The sequence below is a fragment of the Gymnogyps californianus genome, chromosome 9 (assembly GCF_018139145.2).
Source record: "Gymnogyps californianus isolate 813 chromosome 9, ASM1813914v2, whole genome shotgun sequence".
Classification (NCBI taxonomy): domain Eukaryota; kingdom Metazoa; phylum Chordata; class Aves; order Accipitriformes; family Cathartidae; genus Gymnogyps; species Gymnogyps californianus.
The window spans coordinates 17,381,869-17,406,021 of NC_059479.1; the positions used below are offsets into that span (position 1 = coordinate 17,381,869).

Genomic DNA, 24,153 nt, shown 5'->3' on the forward strand with positions numbered 1-24,153 from the left:
GTGTATACCATGAAAGGACGGATCAAGGTCCAAGTGCTGATCAACAAAACAAGAAGCTTCCCAAATCAGACAGCAGGTGGAACCAAACACTCTACCTTGCAACGGCAGAGCCAACATGTTTAAACACCTTAGTACTGAGAGGTCTTGAGTGTATCCCAAAAGGCAAAACTCTTTATCAGTAGCCCCGGTGGCCCACAGAGTTAAAGTTTTCCTAACACTGAGAATTCGAAAGTAAATGAAATGCACTGCTTTCAATTTTATTTAACTAAACGTCCCAATGATAGGTTCAGTAAAAGCGGCCTTCATCCACTGAAGCAGTGACATGAACCACCTGCCAAGCTACAGTGCAAGATCAGGGTTGGTACACCGCATTTCTTCTCCATGTGCACCCTGAGTGATATTACTCACTTGTGTAGAGGGAACGATGATATTCTGACTGGGCATTGGTTTGTGTTTTTGAAGGATGGGGAGGACACAATTTGCAGAGGCAACTCCTGAGACCCAAAACATCACTTCTGCTTTCTCACACCTGATACCAAGGAGCAGATGACACCAGTAGTACTTAGCTGTATTCAGGGCTCCAGTTGCTCCATGTGAATACCATATCGAGTAGATACATCAAGTTAATACTTCCTTCATCTTAAGTTTTACTGAATAAAGAAGTCCACAACTGGACACTTTTCGTTTTCACATTATAATAGTACCTTGTGGTTGCTGCGTCTGGGGTTGTTAGGGACCAGGGGGTATTACCTGAAGGGGAAAAACCCAGAACTCTGGTAATTTCCTCCCTTTTCTCCTACTTTGAGTTTGGCACGATCGCTCGTAAGCACTCCAAAAAGATCCTGCCCCGTCAGGAAAGCGAAGATGCGCCCTGGCACAGGCGGAGAGAGCGCAGGGAAGGGACGGGCTGCCTCCCAGCAGGCCAGCGCGGCAGCTTTGACACGGGTCAAACGCAACCCCGAGCTTATTTTTGCCAGAATTTCTGTGAAACCGTGTGCCATGGAGCCGCCGCTGCAGCGGCCTGACCTGACCTGACCTGCTGCCGCCTCGGCGGGGAACGGCGGCCGGCGGCGCCCTCCGCGGAGCCGTCCTCGCCTCAGCTGCGCGGCGTCCCTCGCCGGGCCGCCGGCTCTCCGGGCGGCGCTCGCCATCGCCTGGCTCACACCACCACCTACTGTCGGAGGCGGCCTCGGGGCCGGCGGGCGCCGAGCCCGGCTCAGGCTGAGGGCGGCAGCCGTGCCTCCGCTTCCTCCCGGCCTCAGCCCCTCCCTTCCTCCCGCCGCCGCCGGCCCCACACGGCCGGGCCGCCCCCTCAGCCCGCCCGCCGAGCCGCGTCCCGCCCTCCCAGCGCGCTGAGGCGGGCCGGCGGCTCCTCCTCCGTGCCTCCGCATCGCGCCTCAGAGCCCGCCGTGCCGGAGCGCAGCCGAGCCCGATGGCCCGCGAGGAGGTGGCGGTGGCCGGCGAGGAGGCGGCGGCCGAGGGGGGCGGCCTGCTGCTGGAGATCGTGGGCTCCCCGCTCAACCTGAGCCTGCTGGGCCTCTGCCTCTTCCTGCTCTACCAGATCCTGCGGGGCGAGCGGCCCGCGGCGCCGGTGGGCGAGGCGGACCCGCCGCCGCTGCCCAAGATGAAGCGCCGCGACTTCACGCTGGCGCAGCTGCGGCCCTACGACGGGGTGCGCGACCCCCGCATCCTCATGGCCATCAACGGCAAAGTCTTCGACGTGAGCCGCGCCAGGAAGTTCTACGGGCCCGGTGAGGGCCGGGGCGGGCGGGGGCCGGCGGGGCGGGCCCAGCCCGGGAACCCCCGGCTCTTTGTGCCCGGGATGCGGCCGGGGCCGCTGGCCGGAGGGATCACGGGGGCCTCGGCGGCCTTGGCCGCCGCTCGGACCCCGCGGGCAGGGCGGCCCGCGCCCCCCGCCGCCCTGCGCAGCCCCAGCTCGGGCGCCGGGCGCGGGGAGGGCCAGGCCCGGCTGCGCCCCGCCGCGGGGCCGGTGCTGGCGGGGGAATTAGTTCCCTGCGGCGCGGGGATCGGCGTGCTCCGCGTTAATGCCTAACCCGCCTCCTGGCCTGCGGGATAAACGCTCGGCTAAGCTGCCGGTGCCCTCTCGCCCCTGCTCACGGTCCGGAGATTTGGAAAGGATTCGGCTTTCTGAGAGCTGGGAAGGGCGTGCGGAGCTCGGCCTGTGACAAGATCGCGCAACCAGCAGCGCTGGGAGACCTGCCTCGCCGGGTGAGGCAGAGGGCAGGGTTACCGCTGTTGCCTGGGCTCCAGAGTCGGGCCTCGATGTTGTAAAAACTCGGGCTTTGCCAGCCTACGTTGCTTCATTGTTCTCTTTATTTTCCCAGGGCAGGTTGCACATACTGTAAGGGGTTGTGCCGCTGTTGGGTTGGGTGGCTTCTTCGGCCTCGGGTGCCTTTGCCTGATGCCGAGCAGCAGAAGCAAAGTGTTCTCTCAATGTTTACATTCCATTCCCAGCTTTTAGTGGACGTCCCTCTGTTGCATAATATTTATACTAAATACCTAGCAATTTAGATTAAACCAGCTTCCTATCAGGAGTGTAGGCAGTTCAAACATGCAAAGATTGAATAAGCTATGCAGAGGCTTATAGAGCATCTAGTGATGAGGTGAGTGGGAGTACGTGCACCCAGGTGTAAGAGTTTAATAACTTCCACTAGAACATGCATTCTTTTTTTTAACAGAGGCCTCCTGTTAAAAAGCTTCGCTGAGGCTTGCTGATTTGTACCAGGATCTGTCTGGCATAACCACTCTTGAGCTGGCCAGACAGCTGGTAGCTGCAGTAGTGAGCTGCCAGTGCTACTCAGGGACAAGGAGAATAGTGCAGGAAACACCACATATTTGGAAGCATGATGAGATTATTACTTTTGGTCCAAACATAGACTGGAGACTGTCGCTGAATGATGCTGGACTGTATTCTGCAGCAGTCAAGATGATCTGTACAGCTGAGTTAGATGTGCAGTTTTGTATTTGTGCAAACTAAACCCCACTTGACCTAAGGACCATGCTTTGGATGCTACCTTCCTTGAGAACAGCAAAAGCTGCCTGTTGTATATAATTTGGTAGTTGCTGAATGGTTCATCACAGTGTCTGGCTAGTTTGGTTTTCATTTTAATGGACAAGTAAGATTCTTTTGATGAATTTAGGAAAAAGCTTGCTCTCGGAGGTGTGGAAGATGGCATGCTCTCTACAGTAACCAGAGTTCACACCTAACTTCTTTAAGCTCCCTTACGAAGAACTTCAATGTCTAGTTGCAACATGTGATATCTCCATTTTCGCCTTGTCATGCAAGCAAGTTAATCATTAATGAAGTTTAGCAAGAGTCTGTCTTGATAAGATATCTCTGATCTACTGTGAGTTGCATGTTTTGATCATTTGAGTTCATCTTGCATCTTTAAAGTTTTAATAGATGTTTCTTCCAAGTTGGTAATTGCTAGTATCTCCACCACATTTTCTGTCAAGTCATCCTTTCAGCTCTTTAAGTCAGGAGCATCTCTTAGAAAACTTCCATTTCACCTCAGACTTACAAATCCTTCCTCTGTTCCTCTTTCTGAAGATGTGCTTCCCAATTTGTATGCTTATGCCTACCCTCTTTGTATGTTGCGTGCACCGTTCTGTGGTTCATTGTCCTGATGTTTCAGCAAACTCGGTATCTCTTCCCATGGTTTTGTTTCTTGTCCTCTTCCTCTGTTTTCCCTTATTACCAAGTAGAATAAAACTTAAAAACATCTCAGAAGTTTGAGGCGCCTCTGACCCACAGGTCAGGGTAGGAACTCATCATCTGTTTCAGTTTGGAGACTCTGATCCATGAAGATCATACAGCATCCATTACCTCTGTAATAATGCTGCTTATGTTTTTATTTTAAAGAGGGCCCGTATGGGATTTTTGCTGGAAGAGATGCATCCCGAGGTCTTGCCACTTTCTGCCTGGATAAGGAGGCTCTGAGGGATGACTATGATGACCTGTCTGATCTCAACGCTACACAGCAAGAGACCTTGAGGGACTGGGAGTCACAATTCACTTGTAAGCAATTTTAAACCTATTTACAAAGAAGTAGCTAACTAGTGTGTAATAAGGGAAGCAATGGTTAAAAGGCTGTTACCAGCTGGAAGCATCAGTCTGGAAACTTACTTTGAGTTAATACCTCAGTTTACTAAGTATTACTAGAATTACTGTTACTCAAAAGAATTAAGAGAAATGTCAGGTTTTCCTTCTGTGTTCTCCCTCCCTCTGCTCCTTACAGAACAGTAGGAGAGATGGAAGCACTCTGTCATAGGATAAGATCTATCAGACCACCCAAAAAGTTGACAGGAAGTTAAGAGCATGTTTTTGATACAGTTAAGACCCCATCTATAGAGACGGTTAGATTTTAATGCTTTGAAAAATGAAGCTTATGTCCCATTCAGCTTCTCAGAAGTAAGAGTAACATTTGAATTATTACTTCTTGGGTTTTTTGACTTTTGAAGACTGTTTAAACTAGGCCTTTTCCCCTTGGAGCTCTTGATACAAGTTTTTTTACTCTAAATAATAAGTTATTCTGCATGGCCTTGCTGGTAGCTTTATCAGATTCACAGACAACTGTATCCAGCTGACTTTCTCCCCCAGAAGGTGATCAGGAATGGGCAAATGCCACCTCTGTGCTTGCAGGCAGCCTGGTCGTTACTGTGCCAGTGATGGCCAGAGTGGCAGAGGAGAAAAGGCAACTTGCACACGTGAGATGTTTGTTCTAAAATTAACAGAAGGAAGTCACTTTCATAGTTGCCTTCTTTTTCTATGCTTAGTATTAAAAGTTTAAAAAAGGTAATTCCAGCTGTTTTGTGTCCTGTGCCTCAACTTGCTGCTCAAAAAGGAGAACTTCAAACCACAGTTTTATGGAAATTGCTATGTTGACCTTGTACCAGGGCATGCCCACTGGTATGATTTTATTTTTCTCCTATTGTGTATCTTGTTGATAAAAAATAATTCCTCCATATCTCATGATGCCTTTTAGGCAAGTGAGCACCAAAGGGATTATTTCTACTCAGATAAGACAAAAAATAAATATATCAGTTGTTTGTCTTGATGAATTTTCATATATATGTATGATGGAAATTGCATATACAAAAAAGTAGTATAGTGGAAATCAAATGGGTTTTGTTTTCAAATCTAGTGTTCAGTATTAAAGATTTACTATCACTAGCTAGAATGGAGCTTTCATCCACATAATGTCATTAGAACATCTCAGTTCTGACCTGATGTGCCCCTACTATTTTGGCACTCTTCCTGTCTTAATCAAGACTGTTAATCATGCCACACTGAATGGCTGTTTTATTATGCTAACAAGTATGTCGCAGAAACCAGAACTATGCTACCAAATACCTGACCTAAACCAGTGTTTAAAACTACCTTTTCAAGAGTCGGGCATCAGGACTGACAGTGAACTGCACTCTTTTTATTACTATGTTTCTAGTGAATTTGGCAATTAGTTGCTTTAAATTCTTATTAATTATAATAACAATGCTAGTCCGAAATACCTGCAGAGGCATCTTTTGCTTTGTTGAAGTTGACAGACGGGCAACATAGCATAGCTCTCAGATCTTACATGTATACGATCTTGGCATTTTTACATGTTCAAAAGGAGATATAAGGCGGAGGCTTAGCTGCATAATCGGGTAACAGATCTGTCTTTATCGTTGGGAGAAAGGGTCTCTCTTCTGTCCTATTGGATATTTTCAACATATATTACAAAAAATAAAAACCCTTGAAAGTTGTGTACATGTGTGCACATATCTATCTGCGTGTGTGTATAATACGTAACATAAATATTGTAACAATGCCATTGGTTGAAAAAACTAGCTTTGACATTGGCAAGAGAAATAATCTAATCCAGGATTCTGTTTCTTTAGCTGGATGAGTCCCTCAGTTTACATGTGTCTTTACATTCATTCATCTTTTGGCTTCAGCAATAGAAGGAGAATTATAGTTACATTCACTTTGCGTGTTTCTTATGCTTCCTACAACATTAGTAGTAGTTCAGGTAGTTGATTTCGGCTTTTCTCCTCCCCCCCAGTGTTTGGAACAAGTCGCTGAGAGCTGTTTTATTATAATTATAGGCATTTTGTTAATTCAGGAAACAGACATAGGAGTTAAAAAAGGTACATCTTCAGGACAGAATAATGACTTGGATTTTTTTTTTTTTCCCCCCAGTTAAGTATCACCATGTTGGTAAGCTGCTGAAGGAAGGGGAGGAACCCACTGTATACTCTGATGAAGAAGAAAAAGATGCCCAGGATGCAAAGAAAGACTAGAGAGTGCAGTGAGGAACAATCTATTTTTGAATCGTAAAGGATCATTTGTAACATTCCACTTCTGTTTTACAAGTTGCAACAGCAGCAATGCTTACAAAAGGTCCAGAGTTACAGTGAATTGTTTCTTTTCAAAGGTTTCCTTTTCAAATGAAGTGGTAAACTACTAAAGGTCTAAGATCTGTCTTCCTTTAAACCTGCATAATCTGAAGTATGCACGAAAAATGTCTGTGCAAAAGTAAACTGCAATTTTGGCAATAAAGGACTATTACTGGTTTTCTTCTATCGCCATTTAGTGCAGAGTAGGTTGAAATCCACTTTTTCATTAACAACCTAGCACTGTGGACACAAGCACAAGAGTAACTTCACATACGCAACACAAATTCCACTAAATCTTGTTTTGTGTTAGCTCCTGCAGGATCTGGGCCTTGGGTTGTAATTCCTTTAGAAAAGGGACTATATTTTATTTGTCCATGAAGCATCATACTCATTTGTGGTACAATGTAATTCAATATTATGTAAGATAATTTGGCTTTTAAGGAGTTACATAGCAGCTTACAGATGAAACACTAACTGCTTTAAAAAAAGGTAAGAATTTTTGAGAGGTTAAATCACTTTTAGATACTTACAAAATTAATAAGGACTGATGAATACTTGATGTATTCAGTCATGTGTAATTATGCATGGATTAATATTCTTTGTTTACTTTTAAAGCACATCTGAAGTGTTACAAAGGTTTAGATATTGAGTGTAACTAGGTATCCCTAAAAGCCAGGTACACCATGAAGTGTGACTTGACTGGACTACTATTCATTCACTTTTCCTCTTAGTAAAACTCTTCTGTGAATTTTAATGAAATTATATTAAACGGGGGAGATGAGCTGCTATTGATTCCTAGGCCTAAAAAAGACTTGCTGGTATGGCATGATTAACAAGTGCTCTTGTACACGCAGCTGTAACTAGCAGAAAAACGTTACTGGTCAATGTCACTGACACAAGTTGCCTGTGCAAAATAACATGGCGTAAGCCGTTTCTGTGTTGAGGCCTTTGTTGCTTTGGAACGTTGCCATTAAAAGAAACAGCACAATCTCATGCATAACCAGCAATGCTATTCCTGGGGGACCTGACCTTTGAATTGATTTTTAACTTATTTGCTCTCTTAGCTCATATCTATGCTTAATTACTAGGTTTGTTCTGACTATGTAACCTGATCTCCTACCAGCGGGGGCTGGGTAAGTGGATTTGACCAAGGAAAAATGTAAACGTGCTCCTTCATCATCCAAAATACTTCTGCAAAACTTTCTCAGAAATTCCAAGGAGATAATTAATGATTTGCTGATCACTCATAAACGTGTTTCTTGTCTGGGTGATTCTGCTTGGGTGCCTGTCTGGTGTAGTTCCCCCTATTTAGTTTCTCTGGTTCAGCTGTCTGGCCGAGTTGTTTCAATTTGGCAACACGACCAAAATGATGAACTGAGTCCTGAGTGGGAAGGTGTAAACGGGACAAAATTGTTCGGAAGTAGAGTGCATTGCACAACAGCAGCTTTCATAAACAAGTTGGCACAACATGTTAAAAGTGCCTGAGACCATCTGTGGTGAGAAGGAATGACTTTCCCTCAGTCCTAACACTGTCATGGCATTTTCTTTTGGTTACACGGGGCCTTCAAATGAAGAGCGTGGTTGTTTGAGCCAGATAGCTTGCATAAAGTGGTACTGTATGAACTACCTAATGAAGGTCTAGAGACAAATGGAAATCTTGTCATGACCTTTGTGTTGCTATTTTATTTTTAGAGACATTTATACTCTTTGCAAACTACTACTAATGGTTTACCTCAAATTGGTAATGTGCTTTTATTTGTTTAAGGCAGAAAATAAAATACTCTGGCATAACAGTGGTGGTTGTTTTTATTTACTGCAACTAAATGTGATACTCAATCCTCCCCCAATGTTTCAAGTTTCATATTGTCTTTCTCCGATGTCTTACATTATCCAATGCATAGATCGAGTATAATATGGTCTAATGGAATGCCTGTAAATGTGGTTCTGTATAACTTTAACAGAATATTAAATCTAGAACATGTTCATGTTGTATAATATGCTTTGCTGTTGCAAAAACAGCCATAAAAAGGCCCAAGTAATTGTCAACCCTGAGCAAAAGCTGGAGCTTTGGAAGGCTGTCATGTAGTGGAACTAGGCTAGGCTGTAACCTACCCTTCAGTGGACCCAACCATCTGACTCTTGTTAGTCCATAACGTATCCTGAGGAATACTGAACACTATTTTAAGTATTAATCTGTATGTTACAACGTGATGCATCACAAAGAACAATAATAAAAACTACACAGAAAACTGGCAGTAACACAAGACAAAGCTTAAGGTTAAGCATCCGTGCCTCTTGGGAAGGAAGTATTACACTTTGGTAAGACCACTACTTTTTCAGAGAAAAGAAAGAGAATTTATTGTGAAAGGGGAAGAAGTGAGTCACAAAAGCAGTGGTTTCATGAAGCAGCAGGCACGGATGCTATTTTCTTCTAAAGTGCTGGAGAAAATGCATGGGGTTTAGCTTCTTTTTTACTCTCTGTTCACGGCAACTTGATCCCTTCCTTCAACAGTGACTGGCTGCAATGACTAAGCAAAAACAACTGTGCCGGGTAGCTTATCAGACTGTACGTTAACCAAGCAGGACACGATGACCAACTAAGAGCAGAGACTGTCAGCAATCTCCCTCATCTGAAGTGTCCAAACACCCGTTACTTGTGTGTGTCACAAAGGCATACCTGAGGAGCTCTAGGACAAATCAAAACAATTGAGTAGCATCTCATTTCCAACCAGTTCTGGCATACTGTCAACAGCTTTGTAAAATTCAGATGTTCTTTTAGCTGGACTCTACCCGCTCTTAATCACCTTTATCAGCCCTTACTTCATGCTCTTTCAGTTAAACAAAAAAGCTCAGTAATGAATACTTATGTCGAGAGTTATGTAACGGGTTTCACAAAAGGTGAGGCGTTTCTACACATTGCCTGGAATCTCCGGATTAAGAAGAAAGGGCTTTATATCATAGTTGCTGTATTCTTGTATTTCAAGTAGATGGACTGATGTAATAACGGGCATTGTGTATTTCTGATTTAAAAACAGCCTGTAGGATTTTGACTTCAGCATTCAGCACGAGGTACAACCAACTGGCCGTGTATTTCTGATAACAAAGCTTAGTTCAGCCAGCTCCCCTGAGACAACTTCTAGTCTCACTAACTCTATTAGGAGGCATTTTACTTAGTTCTGTACGGGAAGTCAAATTTGATTGCAAGATCTACAGTCTCAGGGCCCTACTTCATACATGTCAGAGTAAACAGCATTTCCATAAAAAAAAAACCACCTCTTGAAATGCCAGCTGAGTACGACAGCACACACCAGGCTCAAACTGAAAGCTGTGAAATTACGCCAGCAATGTTACACATTTCCGTTGCTGAACTATATAAATGCTGCTTTTAATGCATCTTTTCACCTATTAAATATTCTAATTGTCTAAACATTCTGTAACTTTCATCCTTGAGATGTGACATTTATTCCTATAACTATTGAAATTTAATCTACAAAGCTATGTATTTTAACAGTTTTAAAGCAAACTTGTATGTATCTTTAAAGATTAGCCTTCAGGATAATAAACAAAATTATACTGAACAGTCCAGCGTATGAAAGGATGGGGCTCAAATTAAGTGTGTCAATAGGAAAAGTAAGGAATTAATATCAGAACACCTGAAAACAGGTTCTAAATAATGCCACCTGTAAACAAATAAGGAACACAAAAGTTCTGTTTCAGTATGAAGATTACAATGGTGTCTCACATTTTAAAGTGCACGCATATTTTATTTACTAACAGTGTTTTACACGGAATGAGGACTTGGAGATAGAGGATTTACTTTATCAGTTTCAATCAATATAGGTGAACGCAAGAAGCGATTACAGAACTGGTGTATTTATTTGTTATTGAATATTGTGACAACATGTTGATAAAACACCGGAAATTTACACCAAAGGAAATCTTTAGTTCCTGCTCCCCCAGATTAACAAAAAGAAATACTTCCTCACCTGTAATCGAAAGGCCTGTCTCATGGGAAATGGGCACTTATGGACACAGAACTGTCTATAGATTGACAGAGGGGGAAGTTTTGTCATCTTTAATCTGCAAATATTGCATAGAGAAAAAACACCCTTGGTATGTCATATCAGTGCAACTGAAACATTTTACACGGTCAACAAATACAATAGTTGATCTTCATTGTAACTGTATAAAATACTAAAAAGTAGACTTAAGAGGGGCATAAATGTTCTCCAAAATAGTCAGAAAATATTTCTGTCAAGAAAATAAGATCTTTTTAGATAAAAGTAATAGATTAACAGTACTTTGAGTAGCAACCATTTGTCATTCATGACCCTGAAAAGGCACTCAACATCTGAACACGTGAACAGAGAAGACTGATAAAACCCGGCTTAGAAGCCTGTAGGAATCGCCAGTATTGAACACTGGGGGAAAACCTATCTACCATGAACAATTACAATTTAATTTTTTTTTTAATTACTATTTATTAGAGCAGAAGTTACAAACATGGTTAAGATTCTATGTAATGAAGGCAACATTATCACATTAACTTCGTATATTGACATGTAATAAATAAAGCATACTAAAATGAAAGCTGAAATAATCAGTGTATTGAACTTAGTCGAACTGGTCCTCTACATCTTGCTAAGGGACTTTGTCCAAAAGCAATTGTGGCTGTATTCTAAATATAGCCAGCTGAATAAATATGGATATAACTCAAGCTCCTAGACTGCGTTTTCACATTTTTACCTACATGCAGCACAAGTCTGACAACATTTCACAATTCCTCTGGAAATTATTTGTAAGCAAACTCATACTAAATAGCTATCTCACTACATGTGCCTTCAAAATCTTGTGAAGAAATTTTCAACCTGCACATATGTGGGGACTGTCAGCACGCTGACAAGCATTGCCCTTTCACTATCTAACATTCAGAGCTTTGCTTAGACAATCATTCAGATTCCTGGAAGCACTATGTCTAGCACAAGTTCAGTGAAATCCTTCCTCCCAAAGACGAGCTAGTTTTCAGAAACACCTCTAGAACTGCGAATAGAAAACAAGCATTTTTCCAGTGTGGGTTTTACAGAAGACGGGATTTTTTTCCTATTTGGAAATCTATTACTTTCCACAATTGAGTGTAAGTGTCCCCCACACCATGTCCAGTCCCATCATTTAAACAATCTGATTGAGGAGGCACTTCATATGCTTGCTCTAGGATTTACATAGCTATGTTTTTTTTCCAATGACTCGTTATTACTAAATACTGTAACTTTGATATTTACATGGTTCCCTACATTTAATCAGAGTATAACCCTTCGAGATCTCAATCTGTATCCTTTCAAATTCTTAGCAACTGGTCCATGAAAGTTTGTCTGTCCCTGGGGAAAGTTTTGGTCCTCTGTTATCCAAGAGGCAAACACAGATTCCGGTTTTGTGGCTCACTACACCAGTTAGATATTCTAACCGAAGGAATTACCTAAGCAAAAAAAACCCCAGTATTTCATATACCTTTTAATGGTCAAAGGGCTTTCTTCTCCCACTTCTATATAAAAACTTAAGAGCCATTATATAGTAGCTGTTCAGCATCCTCTTCTGGGCTCTGCTCCACAGAAAGTATCTGAGCAGGGGTTTGTCTGAATTATCTCAAGAGGAAATAGAGGGCATCCTCTGACATCTGCATCCATCTCTCTTCTCAACATTAATTTCCTCTCATCTCCTGTAGATAAGTATACAAAAAAGTTACTTGAAATTAGTTTGTTGGGGGGCAGGGAGGGAAAGGGTATGGGGAGGTAGCTGTAAGGTATCCGCCAACAAACTGAAAGCATAGTAAATTGTGAAAGAGCTGTGAGTAACAATAGCCAGAAACGTAGCAATCCTGTATGGAGATCAGATGACTATCTATATATAAACTCACTAACTTCAGACAGTACTTCCCACCCAGATGTACCACATACTGAGTTGCCTAACAACATTTTAGTTGTCTAAAGCATGTTGAGTTGTTAGCATGCATGTTGTTATTAACAGAATAACCACCTATCTGCTAATGCCCACGACAGATACTTTGCTATCCAGTTAAGTAGACAAATACTACCCTTCAACTGTAGCTGTGCATAGTGTTTCTCACCTAAACTGAACAAACCTTTCACTGCAGAGAAGTCGCACTCTTTTTTTACACCATGTTTATACTTTTTAAAACTCTTTAAAAACACTTACCATTCATCACTGTAAGAACTGTGGCAACTAACCTCACCTGCCAGAGACCTGTCAAATTCAGTCACCTTAGTTCTGGTGTCCCTCTTTCTCACCTGTCCTCTGGAGGGTCTCCTGAAGCGGTGAGCCATCACGAGGGGTAACATCTGGTGCTGCCATGGCGGTGTGAAGTGTCTTGAATTTCACTTTTTTGTGGAACATTTTCTTACATTTTCTTTGTATCTTTCTGAGCGACTCCAGCTGCATGCAACTGTCCGTCTCTGAAAAGCCACATTCATCAGATAAAAGATTAGAAGAAAGCTTTTTTCGCTTTTTCTTCATTTTGCAAGCATTTCTCTCCTCTTCCCTGGATTGTCTCTCACTTTTCTGTCCTTCATGTCTTAATTTACTACTAGACCTCTTGCATGACTTTTTAAGCTTATGTTCACACTGCCTTGCCAAGCTCTCATGGACAGAATTGGAACAGAAGCTACATTTGCTGCTTTCCTTCTCTTGACCTTCCAGAGTTACATTTTTAAGGTAAACCAGTAATTTTCTTTCCCCGGCTTTTGCAGGCAAGCACCCTTTATTACAATTGCTGTAAGTTTCTTCACACCTTCTTTCTGTTCTCTTCATTGAGCCGCTACATGCCTCTCTAAAGTACTCAGAATCACTGATCTCTTCCAACAAATCCTTCAATCTGCAAGCAGATCTACATGTTTTGTATAGTACGGTACCTTCATCGCTACCATCTTCTTGTTTGAATTCCTTATCATGAGTAACAGCAGTGCAATCCAAAGAATGATTCAGTCCAGCATGTGGTAAGTTATCAACAGTGAGTGAGTCATTCCTCTGCACTTGCAACTTTTTTGGAAGCCTACCCTCATAGGCCTTGTTTTCTAACACTGTGTCTGTTGACTCAAGTTCCCCAACAGTGATCACCAGTCTATAATTATCACTGCTACTACAATTTCTCTTGTTGAGGTTTTGCACAGGACTCACTTCTCTGAAGTGCTGACCATGTTTGTTACTCAAGCTGATGTCAAATCCACTATCATCATCAGACACCACTCTCTTCCACCAGGACTTGTTCACAGTGTTTTTTGGCTCTAAGCAAACACGTGCATAGCCTGGTGTCTGATAGTAGTTTAGTAAATAATGGATGAATTCATCAGTCTCATAAACCTTTTGCTTTTTGCAACCGTCTTCATCAGACACTGTCTGCGTGTGAACTACATTCAATGTTGGGTAGTCCCTTCCATCGAGAGATTCGATGACCCTGCAGTCTTGCGTAACTGTAATCAGCAAAGATCCACGGCCAAAGGAGTTGTACGCATCTCTGCCAGGCAGTCCGTCAGAACTCGGGGCTGTACAGGGATCATTTAAAATCGTCCTGACTATATGACAAGTAGATGCATGGAAGTTACTCACATCTCCTTCCTCACCACATAAGCTGCCACCTTTTTGGGTTAACAGGCACTTAAACTCTTCCTTATGTTTCAACTCCTTGTGCGTATGATAATGGGAGTTAATCAGTTCCTGATGTATGCCTTTTAATGCTGTTTCAGAAAAGGAATCGTCCTTCCTTACGCCCAATGAAGGATCCGCTTTTTGACTTGCCAACTGTGCAAAATCCTTCAAATAAAAAGTCAGGAAAATGATTATGTACATTTATTGAGCACTATAAAGAATGCTAAACTGCAAACTCATAAGCAAGCAGTCCCACAGTCAGGTGAGGGATAAGTCTGGCTTAGTTCAGAGCTCGATCGTACAATCTCACTATTCCTAAGTTAGAACTACAGATATTTCATCATCTCAGAAAGCTGCATTCTCAATTAAATAAGAAAGTGGTCCTTTCAACCAATTCATCTATCTATTTCATTGCAACTGCGTAAGAAAATATTTCTTCTTTGTTTGATGACAGCATCACAACAACTAGTATTGCAGGCAACAGTAAAATTACTACACTTTCGTAGATCAAATATCTTACTTAGAATAAATTGCTTTGTTATACATTGTTTTAAATGGGTCCAAATACAACCAATCTAAAGCTTTCCAAGTGGTGAAACCAAGAAAATAGAAGTTTATTTAACACATCACGCTCATAACTAAGGTGGCCAATGTCAGATGTTATGGGGCCCTAAAAGTCATACAGAACGACAAGGGTAGCCTCTGACTTCAACTCTTAGTAAATTATAGTCCTTTAGAAATCTTTAACATTAAGGATTGGGGAAAACATACACTTGTTAAAAGCTGCAAGCAAATTTTTACTTAGCAAACAGTGAAGCAAAGCCATGTTAGCACCCCTGAGAAATGAAAACCCCTGTTTTCATCTAGAACTTTTTTATAGCCCAAAGCACTAAAAGAAACCTCCAAACTTCCATCTGTGTGCAAAACACTCCAATTTTTATCACTCCTCTGCTGACTTTCTCAAGACATTAGCTGAATCAAACTGAAACAAAACTGATAGCTTAGCGTTGGCCACAAAAGAGAGGCTACTAGAAATGCAACTGGCAATAATCTGTGTCAATTTAGTTCTGTCACTTGCAGACCTGAGACCAAAACAAGCAGAGATAGCATCATTTGCATCCCCGCCCCGAAACTCCTCGTTTGCAACGCTGGATCAAGTCTAACAGAGCTGATACAGCCCTTCCAGCCCTATTTTTACTCAGTAATGACAAGGCCTTGAACAAGCATCAAAGGCAAAGTTTCTGGGTGGAAATGCACTACCTTTGCTCTCACGGCAAGACTGAGAGCAGACTGTCACAAGACTGAGACCTCAGGCCTTCTCAGTGTTCGGTCAGTCCCAAGGCATTCTTCTGAATAGCATTGAGACATCAAATGTCTAGTGAATTATTCAATAATATAATTATCCTAATAAATATCCTTCAAAATTTAAAATATGTTTTAAAATAGTCTTACTTTCACACGGTTTAACAGCACTGTAAGCAGTCTGACAGACTCCACTCTTCTCTGAGCTAGCAGGGATTTCCTTTCTTCCCATTCAGGCATATTCTCTGGCCACTGCTGTTCTTCAGCTGGTACCTTCTGCTGCTTTGGGGGATGTTTCTCATCTCCATCTATCTGCCTCTCTTCTCTCCTCTCGAGCTTAGCTTTCTTTTTTCTCTCTTGAACTTCTTTTCATCACCGCGTCTTTTTCTAGGTAATTATCAATATGGGACAATTTAGATGACACTTGTTTTACATTTTGAGTCCTGGGGAATTGGATGCAAGTTTTGAAGAGCTAATAATAAGCAACCAGTCGCCAAGAATCCGCATGTGGCTAACAAGGAATCTTGTTTGTTAGAATAACATGTTTAAAAGAACATGGCACACAGATGACATGCATCCAACCGATGCACACGTTTAGAAAGTTCTTTGTTTCTTCAAATGGTTTGTATTCTAGGGTTTTCTTTATAAGCACTGTCAAGACGACAGAGTCACATCATCGTTTGTCACCAAGGACACAACCAGACTAATCATTTGGATCTAATTCTTAAGTTAACAAATCTCCCCTACAGATTAGTATGAGGGTCCCATTTAAGAGATATCACAAGACTAATACAAGGATGTTTTCGTTATTGCGGAGCAGTGCTTACACAGAGTCAAGGCCTTTTCTGCTCCTCACCCCACCCCACCAGCGAGGAGACTGGGGGTGCACAAGAAGCTGGGAGGCGACACAGCCAGGACAGCTGACCCCAACTGACCAAAGGGATATTCCATACCATATGATGTCATGCTCAGCATATAAAGCTGGGGGGAAAAGAAGGAAGGGGGGGACGTTCAGAGTGATGGCATTTGTCTTCCCAAGTAACCGTACGCATGATGGAGCCCTGCTTTCCTGGAGATGGCTGAGCACCTGCCTGCTGATTGGAAGCGGTGAATGAATTCCTTGTTTTGCTTTGCTTGCATGCATGGCTTTTGCTTTACCTGTTAAACTGTTTTTATCTCAACCCACGAGTTTTCTCACTTTTATCCTTCCGATTCTCTACCCCATCCCACCGCGGGGGAGGGAGTAAGCTGCTGTGTGGGGCTTAGTTCCCAGCTGGGGTTAAACCACGACAAGCCATCACTACTTTTTGGAAACTTTGTCCTGTAGAAAGCAGATCTACTAAACAACCAACATTACACGTCACAGAAAACTGAAGAAACAAAGTGTTCACACATGTAAGTGTTTAAAAATATTTTTTTTTTAAGTATTTGAATAAGAAGGTATCAACAATGGAAGTATAGCAACGTTTTCAGAGACCCAGCATTAGAGTCTCTATGCTCCGCATTCTACATGTTGGGGTTTTTTAAGAGATGAAGGTGTGTAACACGATTAATTACTAGTGACACTTTAGGATGCCATCCAAACACATTATCTACAGAATTAAAATTTCACTATACTACTATTACTCATATACAAAATTTAAGAACACTGCCCTAAAGATAACAACAATGAAAAAATAACACGTAAAAAGAGGTAGAGGGAAAGACAGCAAAGTGTTCATTTCCAGCTTTGGACCTTCCAGTCAACTGGAAGACACCTAGAAATGTACGTCACATTATTTTTACTTCAGGGCACAATTTGTGATGTTGCAGCATAGAGCAATACAAAAAGCCCACATGCAGAATTTTAAGCAATCAAGCCTCAGAGCAATTTGAGAGCAACAGCTCTCCGATTTCACTCCAGGCCCACAGAATCCTAGAATAATCCAATCTGAAAGGGATCTCAGGATGCCTCTAGTCCAACCTTTCTCATAACCCAGACCCCTCCATCTGATGCCTTACACACAGAATTATCATGATGCTTTTCTTTCTGACTGCAACACATAAATTAAAAACTACATCGTACTGCTTCAAGTTCTCCGACTCCTGTTTCCTCAAAGCCTGGATTTTTACAGTAGCCACTCTTCCTGGATTTTACTCGGTTTGAGATAGTGTAACAAATCTCAAGAAAATGGGACGTTCTCTAAAAATACACTCTCACCTTTCAACCCCCTCTCTTTTTTTCCCCCTTTTTCGAACGTGCTCCTGTTCTTGCAGCTTTAGTCTTTCCAGGCTTCTCTTTCTTATGGCTGCTTCACTAAAATGTCTGGTTGTATCAAAAGTCACCTGTCACAGAAGAAGCAGAATCAGACTTAGCAGTCCAGTTTGCCATGTATTTATACAAAAACAGACAACCTGCTGAGCAAATGAGAGACCCCAGATGACTACCAAATACCATTACACTCATGAGAATGTCTCTCTACCCTGGCACACTAGAACATCTCTTCTGAAGTTCACACTGGGTTGTCAATCAAGCTCAAATGCCCCACTCCCAAATGTCTCCTCCTGCTGTGACATCAGGGGCTCACAATCTGACATCGTATCTTTGCCCAAACCCATTCCTGGCATGCTCTTCTGGGGACTCAAAGTTCAGTATGTTCAGCAGAGCATCCCTAGCTGCAGGATTCGTGCAGTTCTGCCAAAACTAGAGTTCATTGACTCTTAGGGCAACATCTTTTGGATCAAATGCTTGCTTGCTTAAACACTGATGAATTCTGTTGATGTGTGTGGCGTTTAATCAGCTTCAAATGATTAAATGTGAGCACATTAATGTGCTCATTAAAAGAATGTGAGCACATTAAAAGAAAACACTCAAGCAAATTCCATCAAGGTCTATCTACGCTGAAAAAATAAGTAATATGAAGTGTTATTTCCAGCACAGAGGTATATTTTAGGGTCACAGTTTAGAAATTACCTGCTGGGAAAAAAATACCGAAACAGAGTACACCCTAGTAAGTACTTACAGAGGTAAGCTATTAGGCTGCTGAAATTAAGCTTACAGATTGCAAGCCTTCTTTTATAATGCCACACTAAGTATAGCACTTAAATGGACTCATCTCTCAACATACTTAAGCAAAAAGGTACAGAGAAAAGAAAGGGTACCCTTTACTAGCCAAGAACCACCTAAATTAGGGCAGCTGCCGCAGCTACTTCACACTTAACAATAAGAAACCAAGTATCTTTCAAAGAGTTTTGCCAGCTCCCGAGATCATCTCCCAATTTCAGTGCCAACCACACTGAAAATATTTACAGCTTTTACTTTACCCACACTGATTTTTCAGGAAATCAAAACAGTAAAATGCCATTTTTTGATTAAAGGACTTAAGTTCAGATACATGAACTTCATGTATCAGTATCTCTATACCCAGCACAAACAGGGTAATCGTAAGGTTTTTTCCCTTCACATGCTTAAGTGTCCAAAAAGTTTACAGAGAGGCTTCCTCTGGTTAGCAAGGACTTCTCAGGCCTAACTTCAAGGAAAAAGAGAGCAGAAGTTGGCAAACCACCATCTGTGCCAGTTTCTTCCACAAAATCTCAGCAGCTAGTAAGAAATAAAGGTTAGTATATTTTAATGCTGTCCATATGCTATATTTTTCTTTCTTTTTAGCCATCATTTTAGCATAAATACAGACTAAACGAAAGGGGGAAAAAAAAGATACATATACACAGAGAACTGCAGGAGTGCCACATAAAAGCTTCCACTGAAGCAACATGAAAAAAAGTCTGTAAGATGGTTGTCACAGGTTAAAAACTATACTTGAAAGCTATTACTTGAAAAATGCCTGTTTGCCTTCAATATAGGAATCTACAGGGGAAGACAAGTGCAGAGCAAGAAGCTGTCTGGTAAAAGAGGATGACTACATTTTATTCAGAATGATGAATTAAAAAACCCATATATGTACTGAAGGAAAAGCTAGTGTAATTAAAAAAAACCAAACAAACCAAAACAGGAATCTCTGGAAGCAGCAGCTACAGCACAGACTGCAGCACTGCATCGCTCCTGTTAAGGAACTGCTGCCAAATGCACTCAGAATTAACCACAACTTCGTCAGGCAAGGCTGAATATCTCAGGATTAATCTCTGAATACGGCCGTGTATATATACAGACACATGTTCAGTATCTCCTATAAGCAAAGCGGATACACCCAAAGTACTTACTACAAAACTGAAAAAGTGAGTAGTCTCTAGAATCCTTTCTGCCCACTGTGCATTAAGATAAAGAGCTTCCTAAAGCTATCTATAATGCTAGTATCAACTACACTTTTTCCATCACACTACAATTTGAGGTGCAGCAGGTTAAAACATCCAGGACACTGCTGTTAAAACCTGTAGAGACATGAAAGTCAAGCCTGAAGAAGAGCTGCTGTACCCAAAAGCTTGTTCCATTTTGCAAGTACATCTTCTATTAAACCAACCAATATTATCCTGCCCTTGCAAATCTTTCTTCACTTATATCCTTACACCATCATAGCTGCAACTATATTCCTACTACTGCAATAAATCACCTAAAAGTAAGCCCAAGTGTCTCTTCATAGAGCCGAGCAAGCTATAGTGGTTTGCCAGTGCAGACCATTACCCTTGCTCTTCCCCGCTCTTCTTCATAGTCAGGAGCTCTTCAAGCATCAGAAATGTATTTCTCATCATGTAACTGTGTACAAAGTACAGAATTATTTATTGGCTGATCCCACTGGCTTGCTGCTCAGCAGCATGACCTTTTGGAACCAACGCTGACATATTAATAAGCTGTTATCTTAACTTTAGGTTTTAACTGTTCCAACTGACAAATCACATGTATTGATCCATAGTAGCAGAAAGAGTTTATCATGCAGGGAAACGTGTTTACCAGAAAGAATCACTTGGAGAAGTTTAAACAAGAGGCTTAAACAGATTTTCAACAGACGGGACTAGTTTATACAGCTTGCTCTGCGCAAAATTAAGTGAAGAGCAGAGATGATCAGAAACGCTGCAGCTCACACAAATATCGCAATAAAAGGGGCGTTTTGAAGCTAACGCTCCTAGCGTCACTACTTCATGCTGCGTGTTTTGAGGTGGGGATAAAGAAAACCGCAAGCCAACGCCATCTCCATGGATGCAGCTGCTGCAAGGCCGCGGTCCCTCTGCTCAGCGGCAAGGTGCCCGAGCTCCAGCGGGATCAGCAGGCACCCCAAGCCGGATTATCGCACCGCCGGCCCACAGGAGCCCCGCGGCCAGGGCCCGGCCACCGCCAGCCTGGCGCCCGCCCCTCGGCCAGCGGCCGAGAGCCGGTTTCAGCGGGAACTCGGCGACGGAGGCAGCGGCAGGGCCCGACCCGCTCTCCTGCCCCGGCAGCGCTGCACCCGGCTGCGAGCCCCGGTGAGGGTGCGGGGCAGCCGCCCCCTGCCAGCCCCGGGCCCTGCTCCGAGCTGCCGGAGCGCCTCTGCAGCCGCACGCCAGCCGGCTCAGGAAAGCCCCCGGGCCCAGCGACCTGCGGCGCCCACCGTGCGGGCCGGGGGAGCAGGCGAGGGGGCGACACTCCTCCGGCCGAGCCCGCCGCCGCCCCGGCAGCTGGAGAGGAGGGCCGGCCCGCCCGAGCCCGGGGCACGGCCGCCGCCCGAGCCGAGCCCGACACCCTCCAGCCCGTCCCGGCAGAGCGGCGGGCTCCGGGCAGCCTCACCGGAGCTGCCGGGAACCGCTCCACCCCCCAGCGCCCCGGCGGGCGCGGGCCAGGCCCGGCCGGCACGGAGGGGAGGAGCGGCAGCCCTCCGGCCGCGGCCCCTTCCCCACACGGGCCGCGCCGCGGCCGCTCCCTGGCGCCGGAGCCCCCAGCGCCCTCCGCCAGCGGGGCGCCCGGCAGCCGCCGCTGCTTCCCCCGAAGGAACGGGGCACCGAGCCCAGCCGCCCAGCCCGGCCCCGCCCCGGGAGCGCCTCCCGCAGCGGCGGACGCCCTCCGCCGGCGGCGCCCCGCTCCCACAGGCCGCAGCGGGCCGGCTCCCCTTACCCCTCCGGCCGCCGCTGCAGCCGCCTGCCGCCGGGCGCCCCTCCCGCCGCCACCCCGGGGCGGAGCGCGGCGCACGCTGGGCAGCGGCGGGGGGACCCGCCTCTGGGGCGCGGCCCGGCACCGCCCGCTCCTCCCGCCTCCCGGAGCTGGGCTGCCTGCGGCGGAGGGGCCGGGCTGCTCGCCTCGACCCCAGGCCGCGGGGACGCTGCACCCACGGGGCCGTTGTGTGGCGGACACACCCCGGGTACAGGGCGGCGCGGTGCGGTGTGGCTGTGTGGTGTTCGGGGATTTCACGCGTGTTTTTGAGGAACGATTCGCAAAGCGGGGCAGGGCCGAGCCCCAGGAGGTGCCGGCGGCTGTCCGGGCCGCGGCTTCCCGCCCGGCGGCTTCCCGCCCTGCTCTTCGCCCCTGAGGGCCCACACGGCAGCGGCCCGTGGCCGTCCTGCATGCCCGCGCTCGGCTGGTGCCCGCCTGCTGCCGGGCGTCTTCGGCCTGTGGTGATCGTGTATGTGCGTTGTCTTAAAAAAAAACAAAGAGGAAGAGTTACTTCCTCGGCAGTTGCCTCGCTTAGGCAGTGCGAAGGCCTAGTTATAGGGGTGTGGTGCAATACCGTGTTTTTCTTTGTCCTGTAACAAAGGTAGCTCATCTACCGCTGCTTTGTCTGAGTGATGTGTGTGTGAGGATTAGTATCAGCTTTTCCCTATTGTAGTACTAGCTTGTATGTGTTTAACTAGTGGAAACGCGGTGCCTGTGTCTCTTAGGACTATGGCAGTCAGCTCCCTGCAGCAGAGCAGCTCCCAGGGGTGTCAGCGCCTCACCAGCACGCTGTTGAAGGTACCATCCACGCTTTCCAGTACTTGGTTATTCTTACTTTAAGGTCCCCAAGGGAATGCAATTTAGGGCAGACATTCATTCACATACTCCCTCAGTTTTCAGTGGTTTTTTGTCTCTTGTGATCTTCCAAACACAACTGTAAAACATGGTACGTTTTATATCCTTTGTCCCCTTTCTTAAAAACAGACACCTTATTTCTTCCCTTGTGGTAGGGACGGTGGAAGGTAACTACGATGGTCGATGATTGTAGGACACACACGAGGCTAGGGCTGCAGGCAGAGGTGTGTGCCAAGCACTCCTTTTCTCAGATGGTCTAATTTCTATGTATGCAATTACAGCCTGAGAACAATTGCTACAGGTATATTTAGTGTGGGAGTGTATTTCTGTTACAATTTGTGTGCCAAAAAGCATGTCTGCGTTTTCTTACTATACAAGTTGATATGATAAAGATACTACCTTTACCTACAGATGTTTTTTGGGTCTAGGTGCCTTCTCCACAGTTGTTGGTTCTCCCTGCATTAGGAAGGTTTTCTAGGAGTCTATTATACACTGATGTTTGTGTTTATCTTAAAAGATAAAATTGTGTTTTGATGGTACAAAAGGTTAAATTTCAAAGACACTGTCTCTAAGTTACGTGATTTTTTCCTTTCTACATATATTTTTCCAAACCCAAACAGGCAAACTGGAATTTGAGATCAGTTTGCAGCTGCAGGGTCATTATATTCATCTACTCTGTACCTGCTGCTTTTCCAAAGATGCAATAAGTTGAGAAACTTTAATGTTTTAACTCGTAAATAAAAAGTTTAATGTAGCCATACAAAGCTATTTCTTTCAAGATCGGAGAGTGGGGTACAGAAATAAGAGATAAGAAGATATACACCTACTAATTTAGGAGACAATGCTGTTAATATTTTGTTTTTCCTATTATGAGAGGGGTTATACAAAAAGTACATTTCCGTTTTCTAATTTCATTGGCAATTATTTTGTAATAATGAAGTGACAAACAATGAATAGAGTTTAAATTTTCTTTTATATTGAGCTCTGTTAAACTCTGCCACAAATATCTATAATTTTCTTGTCGCCAGTGCAGTGGTTTTGAGGCTTTCAGTTTAATTTTCTTAGGCTTGTGACTGGCATAAGAATGCTATCTTCCTTTTTAAGCACAATACGTTCCAACCCAACATTGTCACATCTTGGCACCTCTGCTACCAGAGGTACTAACTGACACAAGTAAAAAACTCATCCTGTGCCTCCTGGTTGCAGAAAAAAAAACAGTTTCTTACCTGTAATTAAGCAAATTATATGTAAATACCATGTATTTTATATTCTGTATTTCAGGGAGTAAACTACTGGAAACTGTAGTCTTTTGCAATTGCAGAATATCCTGCCTACTAGGATCGCGCACGTTGCTGGAGCAGTATGGTGAGTTACTCTGTCAATGTGTGTTTCCTCTGGCAAAGGAGACAGGGAAAACTGATGTTCAGGAAATCACTCCGGGAATGTTCTCATGTTGAGAAGAAGTGCCGTGTCATATTAATTAAAAGTGCCACACCCAAAACTGATAAAAGGATGATTCACTTTTACATAGTGGATGAAGGAACTGATTCACTTTTACACAGTGAATAATAAAACTATGGAAGTCATTGCTACAAAAAATATGGGAGACTGAGCAGCTTACTTCAGAAGTGGATTTGATGTTTCTAGAGGCAACAAGAAAATACGGAGTTGTTTTGCAGATACAATATTTGAGCCAGTATTAGCTATCTCATTTTAGGCAAAAGATACAATGTGCAAGACATTAAAAAGAGATCTTGAGTGGCATAATTATCCCACATCTCTCTCTTGCAGAATAGTTACCTGCTGTTTTCTAGGCTTTGTCCCATCTGTTACCTACCTAGATTGTGCAGAACCCGGACTTGCTCTACTCTTACAAAAACTTTCTTCTT

At 43.9% G+C, this 24,153-nt stretch overlaps 2 protein-coding genes across 5 annotated transcripts; one reads left to right on the top strand and one right to left on the bottom strand.

Annotated features, from left to right (window-relative positions):
• The first annotated feature begins 1,423 nt into the window (after positions 1-1,423).
• Positions 1,424-8,192, top strand: PGRMC1 (progesterone receptor membrane component 1). 2 transcript variants are annotated; one of them, XM_050902026.1, is made up of 3 exons: positions 1,424-1,751; positions 3,884-4,039; positions 6,203-8,192. In XM_050902026.1, the coding sequence occupies exons 1-3, from the start codon at positions 1,433-1,435 to the stop codon at positions 6,301-6,303; spliced, it is 576 nt and encodes a 191-aa protein (XP_050757983.1). In that variant the 5' UTR covers positions 1,424-1,432; the 3' UTR covers positions 6,304-8,192. The 2 variants fall into 2 exon arrangements, with proteins under 2 accessions (XP_050757983.1, XP_050757984.1); XM_050902027.1 differs by lacking the exon at positions 3,884-4,039.
• A 1,941-nt stretch (positions 8,193-10,133) lies between these two features.
• On the bottom strand, positions 10,134-21,397 carry LOC127019822 (A-kinase anchor protein 17B-like). 3 transcript variants are annotated; one of them, XM_050902051.1, is made up of 5 exons: positions 21,374-21,397; positions 17,558-17,682; positions 15,508-15,744; positions 12,702-14,220; positions 10,134-12,112 (listed from the first exon to the last, which is right to left on the bottom strand). In XM_050902051.1, exons 3-5 carry the CDS (start codon positions 15,595-15,597, stop codon positions 11,976-11,978), a joined length of 1,746 nt encoding a protein of 581 aa, XP_050758008.1. In that variant the 5' UTR covers positions 15,598-15,744; positions 17,558-17,682; positions 21,374-21,397; the 3' UTR covers positions 10,134-11,975. The 3 variants fall into 3 exon arrangements, with proteins under 3 accessions (XP_050758008.1, XP_050758009.1, XP_050758010.1); XM_050902052.1 differs by lacking the exon at positions 21,374-21,397 and adding an exon at positions 19,973-20,051; XM_050902053.1 differs by lacking the exon at positions 21,374-21,397 and adding an exon at positions 19,902-19,927.
• Positions 21,398-24,153: the final 2,756 nt, after the last annotated feature.